The sequence below is a fragment of the Phyllostomus hastatus genome, unplaced genomic scaffold (assembly GCF_019186645.2).
Source record: "Phyllostomus hastatus isolate PE091 unplaced genomic scaffold, TTU_PhHast_1.1 phas_scaffold_501, whole genome shotgun sequence".
NCBI classification, from domain to species: Eukaryota; Metazoa; Chordata; class Mammalia; order Chiroptera; family Phyllostomidae; genus Phyllostomus; species Phyllostomus hastatus.
Genome location: NW_025334033.1, coordinates 21,597,284 through 21,618,080, shown reverse-complemented (window position 1 = coordinate 21,618,080; position 20,797 = coordinate 21,597,284). Strand labels below are relative to the sequence as shown.

The following is a 20,797-nucleotide window of genomic DNA, read 5'->3' as shown; positions in this document are numbered from 1 at the left end:
ATAAAATATTTTTAAACATTCAGCAATGTTTTAAAAACTTTATAATGGCCAGCTGTATACTTACCACCTTAATTCTGCCAGTAACATTTTACTGTACTTCTCTTTATCACATATCTATTCATCATTCCTTCAAACTATTCTTTTGTGTGTGCTTTTCAAAGTAAGTTGTAAACATTGTGTACTTGCCTTTGGTGAGGGGGGTGTGTGTGTACACAAACATATGTATGTATGTCTTTTTATGTTTATTCTTGATAACTATTTGCATTCTTAGGGATCAATAGATTACTTCTGGACCCAGTATTTATTATTTTTCCGTGAGTTCCTCTTGGGTTCAAAAAGAAACATATAGAATAATCCTGAAATACACTTATCAAACTTTAATAGTCATCAGTAGGTAATGGTTAAACAGAAGAGTATTGTACTTTGTGTTATAACACTGAAACAATATCACAATAGAACTAGGTCACAATATCCATATTCTATTTTAGATAGTAGTACCATACTATTTTGCTAGTAAAATAAAACAGGAAAATTATGTTCACCGAACATATTTTTTATGTTCAACAAAAAAATATGGTTCACTGACTTAGTTCCTTCTTATACCTAAATATTATGTTGGGAAGTTATTTCAGCAATAGTTTTTTTTTACTTGAAGATTAGCCCATTTAGTGTTAAACATATGAAAGTAAAACATTTCTTTTTTGTTATTGTTTCAGAAAACTAGTTACATATTTCTAGAATATCAGAATATATAGCCATTTTAAGCAGTGAAATTTCATAACATTCAGGAATTGAGCATTTTTTGAAATGCTGATTGTTTAGTAACTGTAAGCTAATGAAACACTTCATAATCAGAAGTTTATATGTTAAATAATATTTTGCCTTAATAGTAAAAAGTGGAAAGGCAAATTGATTCTTGTAGAGAATAATACAAAGCTGATTGGTCTAGGTTTCCACTCTGTCCAAGAACATATTGTGGTATGGTATTTATTTCTCCTTTGTCGAGTGTCACCAAAAACACTTAGGTTTATTTTATTCTGTGAACATCCTTGCAAGAAGTTTGGCTTTTTTTGTTTCCCTTATTTCCATCTGTTTTTTTAAGTAGTAGAGCACCTGATAGGAGCTCACATAATAATTGAGAGAAAGCTTGCTAGTTAAGAGATTGTTTTATATAGGTAACACTTTAATTGCTTAAAGTTGTTAGCTGCAATTTTAATGACCTTTTCTCTGTATGTAAATACTTAGCCAAAATTAGGGTTTTCTATACTTTTTTTAGAGCTGTTATTAAAATCAAAACAGGACAAAAAGGTATTTCAAGCCATGTCATGACCTATCCTAAGAGAAGTAGTGTTGTGGAGGTGTGAAAAAGAGATAAATGTGCTGACCTTCATGATGATTGCTATCCAGATTGATGACATTATTTTGTTTTAAGATTACTTCCTTTAAGGACTCGGTGAATAATTGTTAATAGTTACCCTAGTCTAAAAACTATTATTTTGGTCGAATACTTTTGAACAGCAAAAAGCTTCAGTAAGCTCTTTTAAATAGGTGTTCCCATTTATATCGCACTCTTTGCTGTTGAAGGTCATAGTTCCCACTCACAAGAAGCCTTTTAGGGAAGCTGAAATAGCAGAATGTAAAACTGAAAAATGGACGTTACCTATAAAGGGCACAGTCTGCAAGTTAAAATGAACAGTCTGTGCTAACAGTAAACCAGTATCATTATAAAACAAAAGGTTCTTGTAATTCTAGGCATTAAAATTGCTATTACATGCATTTAGAAACCAAGACACAAGTAAAAATACCAGTAATTTCTTTTTTAAGCAGCTGGAATCTATTGTATGCCTTCACCACCTTAGAAGATTACTCTTATGACTCTGTAGCTGTTTTGGTGGTAGGGTATCCTTCCTTTCAATATTTTATTTAAAAATGTAAATAGTATTTCATGTATGGAAAAGAAGTCCGCTGTTTTACCTTCAGAAAACATTTAATCTGAAATTATTAGAACAAATTAGTGATATTTCAGATTAATTACATTAATGGGAAAAAAACGTTGTTTACTTAGCCACATAATGAAAGTGACTAAAGTGCACACTTTCCTAGAGGAATTTAAGGCTTTTGAGATTTTATTTTGAATAATATCTCTGTATTCTAAGATTCAGATATTTATTTGTGAGATTTTTGTTTTTAAATCTGAATTTTGCACCTGTTGACAATAGGTTTATGAACCACATGAAACACCATTTGGAACTTGAGAAGCAGAGCAGTGAGAGCTGGGAAAACCACACCACCTGCCAGCACTGCTATCGCCAGTTTCCCACACCATTTCAACTGCAGTGTCACATTGAAAGTACACACACCCCCCATGAATTTTCTAGTAAGTTGCATTTTCACTTAAGTATTCGGTATTATTGATTTTGACAATAATAATTCTGAGAAAACCTTAAGCCTGTTAGAAAAATGAGAAAAACACTGCAATTTGAGGGCAAAATCAGAAGTTACATTTTAACTAATATAAACTTTTAAATAAAATTAGTTACACAATTAAATTCACTCTTGTAAATAACTAAGGTAAATAACCTATGCATTACATGTGTGGGGGCGGGGGCTAAATTAGGAGCCTCAGATCATAGTTTTCAAATGTGAAATCAGTGCACATTATCTAAACTTGAGTAAGAAAAGTAACTGTGATGGTAGTTAAAAAGCATAGATTTTGGAGCTAGACCACTTGGATTACAGCTCTGCCTCTTAGTACAGCTGTGTGATCTCAGGCAAGTTACTCTTAATATTTGAATAATGGGGATCTATGCTTCTTAATGTTGTTGTGGGAACTGAGTTAATGTAAGTAAAGTGGTTAGAACATAGTTAACTGTAAAACTAACTGTTCACCATCACCACCAATTCCAGTGTTGTTACTGGTCTTGTTTATAGATGCATAAAATGAATTTTATATATAAAATTTTGTTTGCCTTCAAGAGGATACTTTATTTCACAATTTTTAAAAAATTTCTAAAAAATTTGAAGTATAACTGACATATAACATTTTTGATTAGTTTCAGGTGTACAACATGATGATTCAATGTCTGTGTGTTTATATATCTAGAAATGATGTAATGTCTTTCTCCCTCACACTTTTAGCCATTTGCAAAATCTGTGAATTATCATTTGAAACAGAGCATATTCTCTTACAACATATGAAGGACAATCATAAACCCGGTGAGATGCCATATATTTGCCAGGTATATACATATTTTATTGTGTACTTAGTGTTTTTTTGGTTTCTTTCTTTTCCGTCATTTTGGTTACAAGATTTAAACCTATTAGGTCAAGAATCAGCAAGTTTTTTTTTTCTGTAAAGACAGTAAATGTTCAGGCTTTAAGGGTCATTACTGTCTCTGTTGCAATAAATCAACTCTGTCATTATAACACAAACTCAGCCATAGACAATAAATAAATTAATGAATTTGACTGTGTTTCAATAAAGATTTATTTATGGACACTGAAATTTGAATTTCATATAATTTTCATGTGTCATGAAATATATTTTTTATTTTTCTAACCATTTAGATAAAATTGGTTACTAAAATTAAAATTCCTCCTGTAAATAATTTATTAGTAAAAAGTCCTGTGATGTAATTCATGCAATGTATGTGGAATCAATGGAGAGCTGGAATTGGCTCACAAGCCATTGTTTACCCACTCCTATACTGGACAAAGAAAAGCCCTATGGGAAAAGACAAACATATGTATGGATTTATCTCACCATATAGGGAGGAATATAGATATACAAGAGAATATGAAATGATTTTAGATACAGAGGGCCCTACTAAATGCTTTGAGATTAGTATTTTTCCAGAATTTGAAGGAACAGAAAAACAAGGTAAAAATAAATTGCCATTGCTGTAGCTTGGAGACCATTTATAATCTAAAGGAGGATGCTATTGTATACAGCAGGGAAAACTTTATAGGATAAGAGGTGTCAGAGCTTAATGATTCAAGTCAGGATAGGAGGTGATAGTTCTAATAAAAAGAAGGGGATCTAGTTATATTTTGGGAAGTATTTCTAAACTTTGAAAGATAACTTTTCTGTCTCAGATTATCTTCCAGTGCTTGCATTATGAGATTCTTGGTTGTAGAGGCATCAGAGCTGAATTAGTAGTACATAATATTCTAAACAAATAACTTATTGTTACTTTGTAATTGTATATCATAAATTTTTTAGTTAAACTAAACATTCTTTTTATCTGTAGGTTTGCAATTATAGATCATCATCATTTTCTGATGTAGAAACTCATTTTAGAACATCCCATGAAAACACTAAGAACTTGCTATGTCCATTTTGCCTCAAAGTTATTAAAATTGCAACACCCTATATGCATCATTATATGAAGCATCAGGTGAGATTACCAGTTCTTATTTGTTCATGTTATTTCAGCAAAAAGATAGATTCTGACTTAGAGAAACATTGGTTAGATTTGTTCTATAATGGAAGCAACATTGTTCCAAATGACACTATCAATATGCAGTTTGTGCTGAGTTACAATACTTAATGAAACTTCCACTTTGCCTTGCTTTTTTTCTGGTGGTGGTATGGCTCATCAATGAAAATTCTGAAAGATAGCTAGAAATAGGAAACCTAGAGGTTGAAGGAAAAAAGGGAAGGTGGGTGGAATATCCAGAAGATCAGTTATTTCAGGGTGTAAGAATAGGTGTGGGGTTTTGAAGATAGGTAAATAGGAGTGAGGGAAAAGATGAATTTGAACTGAGAAGATTGGGGACTTAAAATCTGTTTTCCTCTTTCTCTTAGTACTTAATTCTACTTTCTAGCCCTTTTATTATGAGAAGACATGTTGTCATCATTGCTGTGGTAAAGGAAACTGTAATAATGCTTATCATTAAATATATGAACACTGCCCAAGAACTATATTTAGGTCATAACTTGTTTTGTGGATGACTTCTGTCAGTTAGTTCTGCTATGTAATTATTGGGACCTAGCATTAGTGCTTATACCCTGCTCTTGAATTCTTATTTTTTGCTCATTGGTTCTTTCCTGAAGCAATTAAAGCATCATTTGTTTGGCTTGAAATCTTTGAGGTAACACTGAATTTGTTCTTTAGTGCTTGAAAGAGCACCACTGCCTTTGCCAATCCCAGAAGTCAATGTATTTACTGAATCTGATCATGTAACCAAGTTTTGACACCTCACTAACCAGCTCATTACATTTTTTATTATTGATTAAATTGGCATGCCAATTTATTCAGCATCAGTTGCTCAATTTGCTTTCAGTTTCAGTCATTAAATAATAATAAAATTGGCTTGTGTTTTTCAATTGGGAAAGATCATAAAAGTAGAATTTCCAAATGAATTTAGAATCACCTAAGTTGTGACTGGGATGCTACCCATCCTTGAGATGTTTTGTCAGGGTCTTTCTGTTCTAGAGTTCCTCAACAGTGTTCCATTAGGTGTTAACAGATGTTTCCCCCCAGATTGTTACTGGTAAATAAATTTGGTAAATCCCTAGATTTATGAAATTAAACAGTTTTGTCTCTTTTTTTAATCACAGGACTCCTCAGAGCTTTTAATACGCTAATACATTATAATTCTTTAAGTAAGGGATGTAATTATGTATTATTCTCCAAACTTATTTGGCCACTGAATCTTTTATTTACAGAATACTTATTGATCTTTCTTGAAAAACAGAGTTTGGGAAACACTATTCTTGGTATCTATATTTCAACTTTGGCCTTTAATTTTGAAAGGGAAATGAGATATAAGACAGTTAATTCTATTTCATTATAGGGCTTTTCACATAACTTTTTCAATAGCTTTACTAACCTCCAGAGTAAGATGCAGATGTGGGAAGAACGATAGTTATGAAAGAAATGTGTGAGCCTATTATGTAGGCTATGTGATTTATAATAAGTTTTTATACTCTAAGAAAATTGGATGCCCGCTTGTCTTTTTTGTTTGTTTGGAGTACTTATCTGGTAGATAGCCAGTAGTAGAGAAAGGGCAATCTGTTAATATGAAGGATCATAAGGCACCCTTAAAGTAACTACAATTTATATAACTGTTTACAAAGGATTGGACAAACCTTAGCTGAGCAGGGCTATAAGCTTGTAATTGAGATAACACATTATTAGTGTGATATTAGACAGTAAGAATTATTGACTCTATGGCTTATTTTATTGTCATAGAAGATTTGGGTTGTAACTTTTCGTTAAGACGTCCTATTAAGACTTGGGTGATTTTAGAGCTAACAACCTAGTTTGTATGACTTTTAAGGATAGTGAAAGTGATTTAGGATGTGTTCAATATGCTCATTAAATCTTTAATAAAAACAAGCAGTTAAGATATATAATCACTTTTGGCGGAAATAGGTACTTTTCATACATTATCTTGTTTAATCCTTAGAATCACCCTGTGTATCTTATTATTTCCTTATAGATAAGGAAACAAAGTTTTAGAGAAAATGTCTTGCCCAGGGTCACATTACCTAATAAAAAGCAGAGTTAAATTTTGACTTCAGAACCTAGCCTCTTGCTCTACCACAGAGTCAGATTTCACATTTGGTATTAAGTCTATAAGGGCAGAAATTACATATAATCAGAATTATTCTTAAGTCCCACAAGTCTCCCAGACAATGTAATATGCTTGTCAAAAAGTTGAACATAGACCTTTATTTATCTACCCTTGAAATAATCACTGTTTCTTTTTTTTTTGAACATCACATCATTAAAATATGTACTGTATCTTTATCAGCTGTAGCACATTGAATTGCATACATACATGAGAGATATTTAAGACTTGTCTCCAACTAAGGGAATAATAGATTAATGTATTCTATCTCAGGATTTTGGACAAATGTTCACTGAATGGAATGTCAGACATTTTGAATTTGTTAAATTGTATCTGCTGCTCATATGCATTTTCTCTGTCAGTCTCTTGCTTCCTGCCTCACTGTCCATTTATTTAACAGATGTTTATCAGTTGCTTTACTGTGTGCCAGGAGCCATTTTAAGTATTTTATACCAATGAACAAGGCACAGTTTGCACCCCCTGGAATTTGGATTATAGTGAGATTATAGGAAAGATAATACTTGTGTGTTTATATTTGAAGGTATACGCATGCTAGCTGTTGATAGGTACTTGGGAAGGCAACATGGTGGATAGGGAGTGTGAAGGTGCTGGGAGTGGAGGAGAAGTTGCTGTTTTGTATAGAGAGTGGTCAAATAGAGGCCTCTTTGAAGGAAATAAAAGAAGTAAGCCACGTGGAAATCTAGGAGAGGTAACATTATCTAAACAGTGACATGAGTGTATACCTAGGACACTCAGAACAACAAAAGAGGCCAGTTGTGGCTAGAGCAGACTAAACTAATAAAAGGACCAGTAGGAGATAAGATTGTAGCAGTAAAATGCAGGCCAGTTCATGTAGAACCTTGTAAACCAGAATCAGGACTTTAGAAAGCCCTCAGAGGATTATAAGCACATGAAAGATCTGCCATGTTTTAATATCATTGGCAACTATAGGAAGAGTAGACTATAGGGAGGAAAGAACATGAGAAGATAGGAAGTTATTGTAGTAGCCTAGGTGAGTGGCTTGGACCAATATGGTATCAGTGGTTGAGGTAATGAAAAATGGAGAGATTATGACAGTTTTGAAGGTGAAGCTAACAGGTGTTGTTAATCACTTTGGTTTGGGATGTGAGTGAAAGTGACCAAGTTTTTGTCCAAAGAATGGAGTTTTGATAACACTGTCGAGAATGGAGTTTTCATATACTGCCTGTCATATGGGGAAGACTGAGGAAAGAACAAATTTGGGGGACAGGGATATAGGAAGGAAATCTAGAATTCAGTTTTGTCCATGTTGATTTGAGGTGTTTATTAGACATCAAGTAACGATGTCAAGTAAGCAGTTGGATGGATGGTATTAAAGCCATGAAACTGGATGAGATAACCTATAGAGAGAGAAAAGATTTCTGAGAACTGGGTTCTGGAGAACTTTCTTTCTGATATGTTGTCTTGGTATCTGTTTCATGGCCAAGTTTTCTTTTTTACCTCTTCTTCCTTGAGCCAAATGTAAGTGAATTTCATCAAGTTGCCTACACCTATTGTATATATAATCCAATGCACCACACTTTTAAAATAGTCTTAATATGCAGCTTGAATAATAATACAAACACATTCTATTTATACTCGTATGTTGCTTTGAACTTTTTAAAGAACTTATGAAATGCTTACTGTGTACCAGTAATTGTGCTAGGTGCTTCTTGGTATATTACTTAATTTGAATTTTATAAATGATTAGTTATATTTAAATAGTAACAGTGATTTATCTGGCAGATTGCAACTTCAGAGAAAACATTCTTTTGTATTTTGTTTGTTTATATGTATGTATCCATGTACATATATAATTTTATGTACATATACACAATTTTTAAATTAATGAGAGCATATAGGTATAGATTATAGCTGATATTATATAGTAGAAAGAACACAGGATTGGGAAGCTGACACTGTTACTAACTAGCTATGGGGAAATGATTTAGATTTTTCTTGGGTCCTGTTTCCTGTCTATGGGATAACGGCAGGATTGGGTTTGAGGAGGGACTCAGTCAAAGTTCTCAATCAGTAAGTATATTGGGAATAATTGTTTTGATTTATCCCTCTATATTCACACTGTTCAGCATAGTAGCCATTAACCATGTGTGACTTTAAAATTAAATAAATTAAAAATTCAGTTCTTGCACTGGTTAGTGTGGCTCAGTGGATTGAGCACCAGCCTGCAAACGAAAGGGTTGCTGGTTCAGTTCCCAGTCAGGGCACATGCCTGGGTTGCAGACCAGGTCCCCTGTTGGGGGTGTGCAAGAGGCAGCCACACATTGATATTTTTCTTCTGCTCCTCCTTCCTTCTGTTCTCTCTAAAAAATAAATAAATAAAATCTTTTTTTAAAAAATTCGTTTCCTCAGATATACTTGACACATTTCAGATACTCAGTAACCACCTGTGGCTAATGACTACTATATTGGACAGTATGGTTCTAGAATATTTTCATCAGTGCAAAAATTTTATTAGGCAGCACTGCTTTATATAACCCTTTTTTCTTTCTTTTTAATATAACCATTTTTATAACAACTTTCTTTGAAATGTCCCATTAAATATTTGAATTTCCTTTACCAACTTTAAACCAATTGGTGAGAGCAAAATTAAAAAGAATTTACTTTTTTTCTATGATAAAAACAGGTAGCATAGCTTATTTTCAAAGTATCTTGTGTCTAAACATTTTAAAATTATAATTAAAGGAACCTTCCTACCACTATTAAGAGAATTTTGATTAGAACCTATTGCTACAACTTTTAATGTTCAAGAAATACTGATTTCTGTATAGTAGCAGACATTTTTTGAAACCCAAATACTAGTGCAAAGAGTGCTTTAGAAATGAAATAATAGTTTGCTAATACTTAGGATGTGAGATATAAAGTACTATTTTAAGAATTGTTTAGGTTGCATTCAAATTAAGCCAGAGCAGTTTTAGGACACAGGATTTGTGGTTGTAGAAAATTATTTTTCTGTTTCCTAAACAGAAAAAAGGAATACATCGTTGTACAAAATGCAGACTGCAATTTTTGACATGCAAAGAGAAAATGGATCACAAGACTCAGCATCATCGAACATTTATAAAACCTAAACAGCTAGAAGGATTACCTCCTGGAACAAAAGTGAGTTCAAATATGTTACATTTTATCATTTGGTGTGATAATAGAAATAATCTTCTGCCTGATTTTATCTCCTGAATATAATACTTTAAAACATGATTTCTGATTTTTATTAAGACTCTAATTGCAAGTTTTATCAGTTTTATGTTTAGAAAAAAATCTAACTATCCTTTTTTTGGTTGGCAGTTTGTGCTATGCTAGAATGATGCTCCTTTGTAAAGAGTGCAACTAGATGTTGTGTTCCCTGGACGAATGGGTTGTGTCGATATTATATAATCCTTTTTTGAAGTGTTCTTGGCAGTGTCTGTATCAAGGTTATCTGCTAAGGTATTTGAAATCAGGAATCATGGCTTATTTATCTTTGTGTCCTCAGCATCTGGTGTAATGTTTTGAATGCCATAGCTTCTTAGGTGTTTATTGAAGTTGTTATTGCTGAGTCTACTCTCAGAGAAACGAATTCTGCTGCTGGATAGCATTTGTGTATTAAGTGAGCAAACACATGTCTGACTACATAGTGATGATTGTAATTTACCCTCTGTTTTTTCTGACTTCTTTATATACAGTCAGCTCTTGAATATTTGTTCCAGTGGAGGGAAACAGAGGCATGGATAATCCAAAGTGAAATAATCCCCAAAACATTTATATTTGGCTTTGGGTACTTACCTTTGAATGTGGGTATGTCTGTTATTTGAATTAACTAAACAATATAAAGCAATGCTCTGAAGACCTAGAGCAAGAGAAGCTATCCAGCATCCTTCCCTGCAACCCATTCATTCCATGCTGGGACTAGACATGCATAACACGAATGTAAGCAGTGCAGCCCTCTCTCATATTTTCCTTTATTAATTATAATAGCAATAATATTAATAATGATGATACTAAGTGTTTTTTATAGCACCTTAGAATTAGGCCTTCAGTATATTTTTTCTTAGGTACTATTATTTCATTCATACAGCAATTTGGTGAGTCAGACAAGGCAGATAGTGTCTCATACTATAGATAAAGAAGCTTAGAGAGGATAACTTATTCTAGGCCACATGGCTAGGAACAGTAGTATGCGATTTAACCTCAAGTCTTTTGATTCCTACTCCAGTGCTTTTGTATGATACCAAAACATGTTTTATAGGACTTCCTATAAGTTGTTTCTAATATACATGGGGGGAGGATAGTCATATGATTAACAGGAAATGGTGGTAGCCATTTGTGTTTTCCATTGTTAACCAATTAATATAATTTTTGAATACTAAATTGTAAACTTTATGTTAATTCTCTTTAAGGAAATTCTAAATATTATTAAATTCTCCATGAAGTATATTGAATTGATGTAACCTCTCCCATAACCTTTGTAAATATAAATTCTGCCAAATGAATTACCTGGAAAGAGGAGATCACATTTACTGTGGGTAATGCAGGGCAAAGGGTAATGTAGGCCTTTCTAGCGTTATTTTTTGGGATTTGAGATCTAACTTTTGACCTCTATGTGATATTTTTAGTTATATCAGGACATAGAAGTAGCTATGGAATATGCTCTTTATTATTCATATAATTCCTAATTACCCATTAATAACAACATATAACTGATTTTAATACAAATATATATTACAAGTAAGTAAATATCACATTTAATTTTATTTAAACATTTAAAAGAAATGGAATACTTATCCAATTATATTTATACTTACTCTTTTCAGAATACTTGATATTTAACTTATTGTTATATGGTAATATTTTAATACTAATGCAAGGATTAATTTTCTAAAGTAAATATTATCTTTACTTGTAGGTTACTATTCGAGCTTCAGTTGGACCTCTTCAGTCAGGATCTTCAGCTACACCTTCTATTAGTGCAAACACTTCTACCCTTCAGGTCTCACCTCCAAGGACAAAAAGTGTAACTGCTAAAAATCCCACAAAATCTAACACAAGTAAACTTAATACAACTAAATCTAATGCAAGTAAACCTAACTCAAGTAAGCCTAATGGAAGTAAATCTAAATTGAAATCAAAAATCTCTAATGTGCAAAAAAAACAAAGCACTTTGGCTAGTAGCAATAGAAAAAGTAAAGTCAATACAGCTTTGAGGAACTTAAGGTAATCTTTTATTCCTGATATATAATACTAATATCTTAAATATAAGAATTAAACTTTTATTTAATATAAGTATATTCCATTATACAACTCTTTCATATATTTATATGCTATCATGATAAATGCTAAGCAATAAAAGTTTTTTTCTTTTTACTACTGCTGTTGAACACTACTTACTTACCATGTTTTTCCTTTAATATTCATGTATTACACTGATATTATTATATGTTGTGCTTATTATATCTTATGGCATTTGAATTGGTTAATTTTATTCCAGTGATAAGCATTAATTATTGTGGGATTGTTTATACTTAGTCTAGCTGTTGTTTCATAGCAAATTTTTTAAAGATTTTTAAATTTATTTTTAGAGAGAGAGGGAGAGAGGGAGGAAAAGAAACATCAATGTGTGGTTGCCTCTCACGCGCCTCCTACGGGGCACCCGGCCTGCAACCCAGGCATGTGCCCTGCCTGGGAATCAAACCAGGGATTCTTTGGTTCACAGGCCTGCGCTCAGCCCATTGATCCACACCAGCCAGGGCTGTTCATAGCAAATTTTAAATTTATAAGTCTTTGTTTACATACGTGAATTTTAACAATTTGACTTTAATTAACAGAACTTTAATAAGGCTTTCCTTTATTATTTTTGTTTTAAAATATATTTTTATCATTTTCTTTTTTTTTTATCTCCATAAGGTATCGTCGGGGAGTTCACAAGTGCATTGAGTGTTGTTCTGAAATAAAAGATTTTGCAAACCACTTTCCTACATATGTCCATTGTAGTTTCTGCAGATATAACACTAGCTGTAGCAAAGCCTATGTAAATCATATGATGAGGTAAGATGAGTTAAACATTTGTAATTGTCAATTGAATTATAATCCAGCAAGTTTGGTTTTTGAAAACAGTTATTCTATTAGAAACCAATTTTTTTTCTCAAGGAACTAAAAACATCTAGCAATAGAGAATTTCTAGGATAATGCTGGTTACTATTTTCCAGCAAAGTAACTCATATAATTACTGTAACTAGAATTATAAGAGCATTTAGACTAAAGAAATTAGAATAGGTCTGATAGGGAAATAGATTTCCTATGGGAATTATTTTTCCTATGGAATTTTCAAAATTGGTTATTTTTAAAGATAAGAATTTAAATGATTTACATATATTCACCAAACAAATACATGCAATCTCATGAGTATTATTCTCTTCAAAGCAGTCACTTTGAGAGACTCTGAGATTTTCAGTGGTGCTAGGAACTTATTTTGAGTCTTTTTCTCCCTCTCTCTTTCCATCTGTCTATCAAGCTCTTTATCCTTCCATTTAGTCAATAAAATGACAGACTATTCTTTTTAAAATGCCATTGGTGAAATATGTTTCATTAATTCACTCAGCTTAGATTATTTGAGTGCCTAGTATTGACTCTATGCAGAGAAAGCCTTCACTGCCCACTTTACTTTCATTTGTACCTGATTAGTAGAAGCATCTTTCAGGGTGGATTTCTAATTTTAAAAAATAAATAGTAAAAATGTCATTTAGATATAAACTGGGTTGATTATTCAGAGTGAGGTGGTTTCATTAGTTTTAAAAGTAGAATTAAAGTTTAATAAAAGTGATTTTCTTGTGGATCATAACATGACCTTTTTGTTACTTTCTGGTTATCAGCTACTCCTTTCAAGGATTCTCCCACTCTTCTTTTTTTATGTATTATTATTATTTTTAATTTAGATTATTTTATTGTTGTTCAATTACAGTTGTCTGTATTTTCTTGCCTCCCCCTTGGTTTTGTCCATGTGTCCTTTATAGTAGTTCCTGAAAACCCTTCTCCCACTTTTCTTGATGGCTTCAGTACCTCTTCCACAATTTTCCCACCTTGATTTAGTGTAACTTATGGTACCCTGACTTCTTTTATGCCCACATTTCACATTAACTTTTAAGCTATTGTACCCTCTTTCTTACTGTGTACCATTTTCATCTTACCATATACACTGTTTCTTTCTTTTGAATTCCTACTTCCTATTACTTTCAGGGCTGTGACTTTTTTCTAAAGTCCAGCAATACTTGTCTAGCTTTATAGTCAACCTCACCCTCAGGGTCATCTATTTGGATTGCTGCATTGTTGTTGTTGTTTGTTATAGTTATAGAATCTGTCACCTTTAGTCATGTTCACCAGGCACAAAGGCTTCCTCTTCCAAACTTTATGCTCAGCTCTAGGCTACCAAAACGGTACTTGATTCAATCAACTCTCACTTTAACTTTGTGATTTTTAACTTCAGTTGGGTTATACCTCTTTATGTACAGAACCTATTTAAACCTTCTTCAGTATGCTAAAGGTTTTATTGTATTTTAATATTAGTTGTTAATGTGGTCTACAAACTATTCAGTAGAAGGTCATCCTTTTAATCAGTCCCTTCAACATCAATATTTTTCCTGTTACCTTCATCCACACATTGATCTTAGAAGTCAGTGATGCTCCACTCAAAGTTAACTCTTTCTCTTTTCTTCTCTGGTTCTTCCACAAACTTATTCAGTTAACTTGCTGCTTCATCTCTCCTCTCAACCAGGTTTCTTTTGCTTACAAACATTTTCAGGCATTTTTTTTAAGATGAAGGAGATTTGTCCCTACTACCTACATTTTTTATTTCTTGTCGTTTTCTTATCATTTTACATTTGTAAGAAGTTTGTTACTAGCTTATTTGTGATTTATTTCTTTACTCATAAATTTGAGTGTCATCCCCACCTGCCAACAAACCCCTACCACTTTAAAGATTATCTGTCAAGTACTTATGTACCACACTTACTCATTTTTTAAAATTCTTACTACTTCATGACTTCAGAGTTTTGATATTGTTGTCACTCACTTTTGAAACTGTTCTCCTCAGCTTCTGTTGAACTGTTACCACAATTTTTCTTCCCTTTTGAGTGCTCCTCGGTTTCATTGCCTTTTCTTCCTTCAACATTTCTTGCCTCTTTACATTTTCTTTGCTGGTAACTTAACCTCAAAAGGTACACTTTTACCTTTCAGAGAGAGAGAGAGAGATTTGTTGTTCCACTTATCTAGGCATTCATTGGTTGATTCTTGTATGTGCCCAGACTGGGGATCAAACCTGCCAACCTGGCATATGGGGACAACATTCTAACCAACTGAGCTACCCAGCCAGGGCACCATTTATTTATTAATTACCTTTATGATTTGGGCAAGTTGCTTGACTCCCAGTTTCCTTTTTTTAAAAAGAAAGTTACTGTGATTATTCCAGAAAATTTTAAATTAAAGTGATTAATAATATGATTTGCACTTAGGAGGCATTCAAGTAATTATATCTATTATTTTTTTCTAAGCTGTCAATATTAGGTATTGTGGATAAAGTCCTTGCCTTTGATTTTCACAATTTAGTAGGAAAGATATATTTACCTAGCTTAATGTTATAAACCATGAGAATGACCATGAGAATATAGAGGAGGTTAAAATGAATTCTTTAAAGAAGAAGTAAGAGAAGGTGTCCTATAAATAATATTTCATTTAGGTTTACAAGGGTGACTTTTAAAATTTCCAAGGAAAAAATTGTTTGTATAATTATTCCTATAAAATAAATAAGACAGAGTACTGAATTTTTAAAGATATGCTTGAGTTTATTATATATTTTATGTAGATTGGTTGGCTCTAAATAATAATCACTAGGACAGTTGGCTAATTGTGATAGCATCCTAGCTGGTCTCCTGTACTCCCCACCTACCCGCCTTTTTCCAGTCTTTCTTATGTTGCTTGAGTAGGCATATTCTGTAAGGTCACTTTTTTTGGCCTAACACCCTTTGCCTTCCTGATTTTAATAGGATGAGGTTCAAATTTTCTAAGAATGTAAAACTTTTAATATCTAGTTTCTAACTACTTTTTCAGCCCCTTTAACTCCTATTTTCTTGAAAATTCCTCTCTCAGCCTCTTTGCAGCAAGGCAGTAGGGACCTTCTTAACTGAAATGAACTAAATGGTAGCTTGCTTCTTCTGTACTTGAAAGTACAGAACTTGTTATGTGTCACTATTGGTGTTTAGCTTGTGATAATTATTTATGAATATGTATTCACTCGTTTAACAAATATTTATTAGGCATTTATTTTGTGCCAGCTTCTGTTTGACTCCTTCCATCCCCACACAGTTCAAGTCTGAACTCTAAAGCAGACAGTTTGCCTTCTTTCCTATTGTATTGGGTTGGCTAAAAAGTTATTTTTTTTCCATAAACTAAAAGACATATTTTTCATTTTCACCAGTAAATGTACTGATTTGGATATTTTAAGTATGTTCGCTATCTCCCATGTGGTATAATGTTGATTATTCTCAATTAATGTCTAGATTTTATTGCTATGAACTTCCACTGGTCTACCTGTGGAGCATCGTCCAGTGAGAGATCTCCATCATGAAACTTCGCAAACCACTTTTGACACATTTGATCAGTCACAGCACCTTCTCTATACGCACTGCACAATTTTTTTTTGCATTTCAATTGCGTGTTTACCTTTCTTGAAATAATAAAGCATAATATGCAAAACGTGTATTTTCTTCCATCTTCAATGTTAAAATGGCTACACAAAAATTCACCAATTTTGGTAAGATTTTTGTCCATCAGGTATCATGATAAAATCTTACAGAATTGTTTCAAATGAAGTTAAAGACAAAGTGCTAATAGAGCCATCTTGCAGAAAAAACCAAATGAACTTTTTGGAAACCCAGTATCATTAGCCTCTAGACTAGTGTCTTTAAATATAGTAGGTATACCATCTATGTTGTTGGATATTTAGGAAGTTTTTCCCTTTGTATTTCTTTGGAAGTAAAATTCTTACACTGAATAAAAGCATCATTAAGAAAATACAAAAGGAGTTTTTTCCCTGTAGTCTTATTGAGGTATAATTTATACACAATAAAATTTACGTGTTCTTAGGGAAGAGCTTAATGAATTTGGGTAATTACATAGTCGTATAACCAGGTGGAGAATTTTTAAAACCTAGATTTTAATGTTATGTTTTCACTATGTTGTAATTAAAATCCTAACCTTTTCCTTCTTTTCTTTAAATTTATTCCTATATTGTTAACTTCATCTAGAGCTATTTGGAAGAAGGGTAGTTTTTATTTGTTAGCAAGAGATTCATTCTTAAAATACAGAAAACTGTAAGTGTGCAATTTCTGTATAAATACAAATCAAGAAGCTGTATAAGTTTGTTTTTTTATCCTCACCTGAGGATATGTTTATTGATTTTAGATAGGGAGTTGGGGAGAGAGAAACATGAGTTGGTTGCCTCCTGTATGTGCTTCAGCCAGGTCTGGAACCACAACCTAGGCACATGCCCTGTCAGAATCGAACCTGCAACCTTTTGGTGTATGGGACGACGTTCCAACCAACTCAGCCACCTGGCCAGGGCTAAGTCTTTTTTAATAGATAGAGAACTTGATTAAAACTGGGTTCAGATGATTGAAATTTTAAAAGTACCAATGTTTTAATAAGGTACAAGTTACAGACAGAAATGGAAGATATCATAAAGGCCCCAAAGTATAAGTTTTTCCCTTCTATTCTCTTACTAAATAGATATATGAACCAAAACAGTCTGAGTTTAAGAAAAGAAATAGGGTTATTTTTTTAATAACTTAGTTTGGTTCACATTCTTCAGCAGTCATAAAATTCGGGACTCATTCCTCTGAGGAAACAGTTGTGTGCTTAAATTTTTGCATATAATTTTAATGTTTACCAGCCCTGTGATGTTTTCTTTTAAAAATACTATTTAATTATTTTTGTGGCAATGTCTTGAATTTATAAGCTCTTGAATAGAAGTTATCCCCTGATTGAAGAAACGACTATTAGAAATTTTCCGAGGATATTTTCTGGGGATTATATTCAGTTATTTCTTTTCTCATACATACATGCTGTGCTGTTGATAGTTACCTTATATCTGAGAGTGACCTGGTTAGTTGGCTACTCTGGGACTGAGGGTGTTTTGTATGCAATCTAGGGCTACTGCTTCTCAAATTTTTGCTTGCATAAGAATTACTGAAAAGGCTTGTTAAAAGACATTTCTGGGCCCCACTGCCAGAGATTGGTTCAGTAGGATTGAGGGAGGGAGGACACAAGATTTTGCTTTTCTAATTGAGCTCCCAGGTGATGCTGATTTTAAATCCATGGCTCCACTTTTATATTGTGTTAGACTAATGCTGTCTTTGTAGTGTAGGGAAATATTCCTTACCAGATTTAAAAGGCTTTATAAAAGCTGTAACTGGTTACAAAGCTCAATTAGTGGTTCTGCTTTATTTTTTTAAATTACCTCTACTAGTAATTGCAGAGAACTCTCTAAATGTTTGATTTTATAGATGGTAAGCAGTGGCATTTAGCTGAGTACTATTTACTTCTAAAATCATTTAGATTCTATCCCTCTTCCCCCACATGAGCACATTAAGATTGGAAAATGATTTAAAAAATACTGATTGTCCTTTTTTTTATCCTCACCTGAGGATATGTTTTTATTGATTTGAGAGAGAGAGGAAAGGTGAGAGAAAAACAGCTGTCAGTTGCCTCCTGTATGCACTCCAACCAAGGATGCAACCTGCAACCTAGGTATGTGCCCTGACCTAGAATCAAACCCGAAACCTTTTTGGTATACGGGATGATGCTCCAACCAACTGAGCCATCCTGCCAGGGCATAATGATTATTCTTGACAGTTGTTCATATTATAACAAAAATATTAGCAAAAAAATTAAAATTGTTTTCAACTCTTAAATACTAAATTAATTTGTGCTTTATTTTCTAATAAAACTATTTCCTTTTATGCAACAATGAAATTACTGTTAATATAAGCATATGCTTAGGCAAATTGTGTCATTAGAAAATAAATAGGTAAAATAGAATATAAAATAAAATATTGAATTACACAGGGATGACACATTTAATTTGCATCATGATCTTTTAATCATAACTAGAAACTTCAGTATGGACTTGAAATACAGCTATAAATTAGTATGACTATTGTAGAATACAATTAATAGAATCTGTTTTGTCTCTCCAGCTTTCACAGTAACCGTCCAAGTAAAAGGTTTTGTATTTTTAAGAAGCATTCAGAAAATCTCAGGTAATTAATTGATTTTTTTAAGTCTTTCTGTTGAAAAATGGTATGACTTAAATTTTTAAATAATCCTTAATGAGATGTAGTCCATATACCATGCAGTTCACACACTTAAATTGTACAGTTGATAGTTTTTAGTATTTCACTGAGTTGTGCAGGCACCACCACAGTTAAAATCAGTACATTTTCATCAGTCCAAAAAGAAACTTGTACCCATTTGGTCATCCCCATTTCCTTCCAACTCCTCCATCCCTAAGTAACCACTAATCTTCTGTTTGTATAGGTTTGCCTATTCTGGACATTTCATCTAAATAGAATTATGTAATATGTGATTCTTTGTAATTGGCTTCATCTGTTTAGTATGTTTTCCACTTTATCTGTGTTGTAGCATATATCACTACTTCATTTTTTGTTGCTAAATAATAATCTGTTGTATGGCTATACCATAGTTTTTTTTTATCCATTAGGTTATTTTAATTTTGAGGCCATTATAAATAATGCAGCTGTGAACATTTCTGTACAAGTTTTTGTCCAAGCGTGTCTTATATGTTAACTGTGCTGAGTGTTTGAGAATCTTCCAGGCTGTTTTACAAAGTACCTCAACTATTTTATATTTTTACTGGCAGTTCCTCCACACCTTTGCCTACATTTGTTATCTCTGTTTGATTATAGCTACCCTAGTAGGTGTGAAGTGGTAACTCACTGTGGTCTGTTATAACTTTTTTTTTAACCTGATGTTGGGGTGTCCCATTTGGAAATCTAAGTGATTGCTACTGGATGTTATATATTGATAGTTTCATTCATTGTATCCTTAGATTACTGGTATGACTAGCCTATATTCTCTTGCTGAATTTGTTTCAGTGGTACAAAGTGATGTCAATATGAAATCATCATGCATTTAGGCTGTAAAATGAGAACAAAAATTTAAAATTGTGTCCTTTCCCCTGTACTTCACTCCAGCACTCCCTTTCTCCTTTCATTTGCTTAATTTTTCTCTAGATCATCTTTCCTCATCTGATATACTGTATACTTTACTTTTTTTGTTTATTTTCTGTGTCCTCCTACTAGAATGTGTGTGGTGTGGATTTTTGTCTACATCAAACATTGATTAGTGCACTCAGTAAATATTTGTTGAATAAATTAAATTAAAGTATGTGTTGAAAATCATTTATGTGGACAGTAGGTCCCATCTATGATGTTGGACCAGTAGGTCACAGGGAAATAAAATTTGATTGACTTTAGAAAGTATTTTAGGGCTAGTTTTAAAATGTTTACTGAATTCAGTGAAATGGAGTAAACTATTAGATGTTGCCTTTATTTAAAAGTTTTAGAAAAATTAAAATAGTCTTACATTCAAAAGATAAGATTTTAGTTTGACTTTTTTGGAGGGGTGATTTTTATCTCTCTGTTGTCAAGCTTAACTGTTCTGTTTTAAAGTGAGTTACATTATTTTAAGGATCTGAGGTTTTTCTCAATTTGAATACATATTAAGTTAAAAATTGGTCAATTCTGTGAATGGAATATAGCATACTTACAATTGTATAGAACAGTGGTTCTTGTAATTCTTTATTGAAAAGGAATATTCATTATTTAGCTCAGTGTTATGCATCTGTCATGTACATAGTGTACAACTCCTGTAGAGATGAAAGTGGTGAAGTCTTAGAACCAATCTTCAGGTAATGTACACTTCATTGTGTGGGAGATATAGGTGAACTTAAATAACTAATAATGCAAGGAAGATTTTAATAAGTGCAACAGGGGTTATTTATTTCAAAGGGAGAGATTACTTGGAATAATCCGGATAGGTGTTGTACTTAGCTTTAAAGCATGAATATTGTTTATACCGATTGATAGAAGAGGCACAGCAACTTCTATCAGCAGCTTTCAAGTTGGAAGAAATA

General features: G+C 32.7%; 1 protein-coding gene across 2 annotated transcripts in view; it reads left to right on the top strand.

Moving 5' to 3' along the window:
* Positions 1-20,797, top strand: part of ZNF280D (zinc finger protein 280D) — a 92,095-nt gene that overhangs the window by 37,827 nt on the left and 33,471 nt on the right. For both annotated transcript variants that reach the window (XM_045822724.1, XM_045822725.1), the window contains exons 9-15: positions 2,220-2,377; positions 3,139-3,239; positions 4,251-4,397; positions 9,586-9,720; positions 11,501-11,808; positions 12,499-12,639; positions 18,840-18,902. In XM_045822724.1, the coding sequence (XP_045678680.1) occupies positions 2,220-2,377; positions 3,139-3,239; positions 4,251-4,397; positions 9,586-9,720; positions 11,501-11,808; positions 12,499-12,639; positions 18,840-18,902 (1,053 nt within the window). The remainder of the gene's footprint in view (positions 1-2,219; positions 2,378-3,138; positions 3,240-4,250; positions 4,398-9,585; positions 9,721-11,500; positions 11,809-12,498; positions 12,640-18,839; positions 18,903-20,797) is intronic.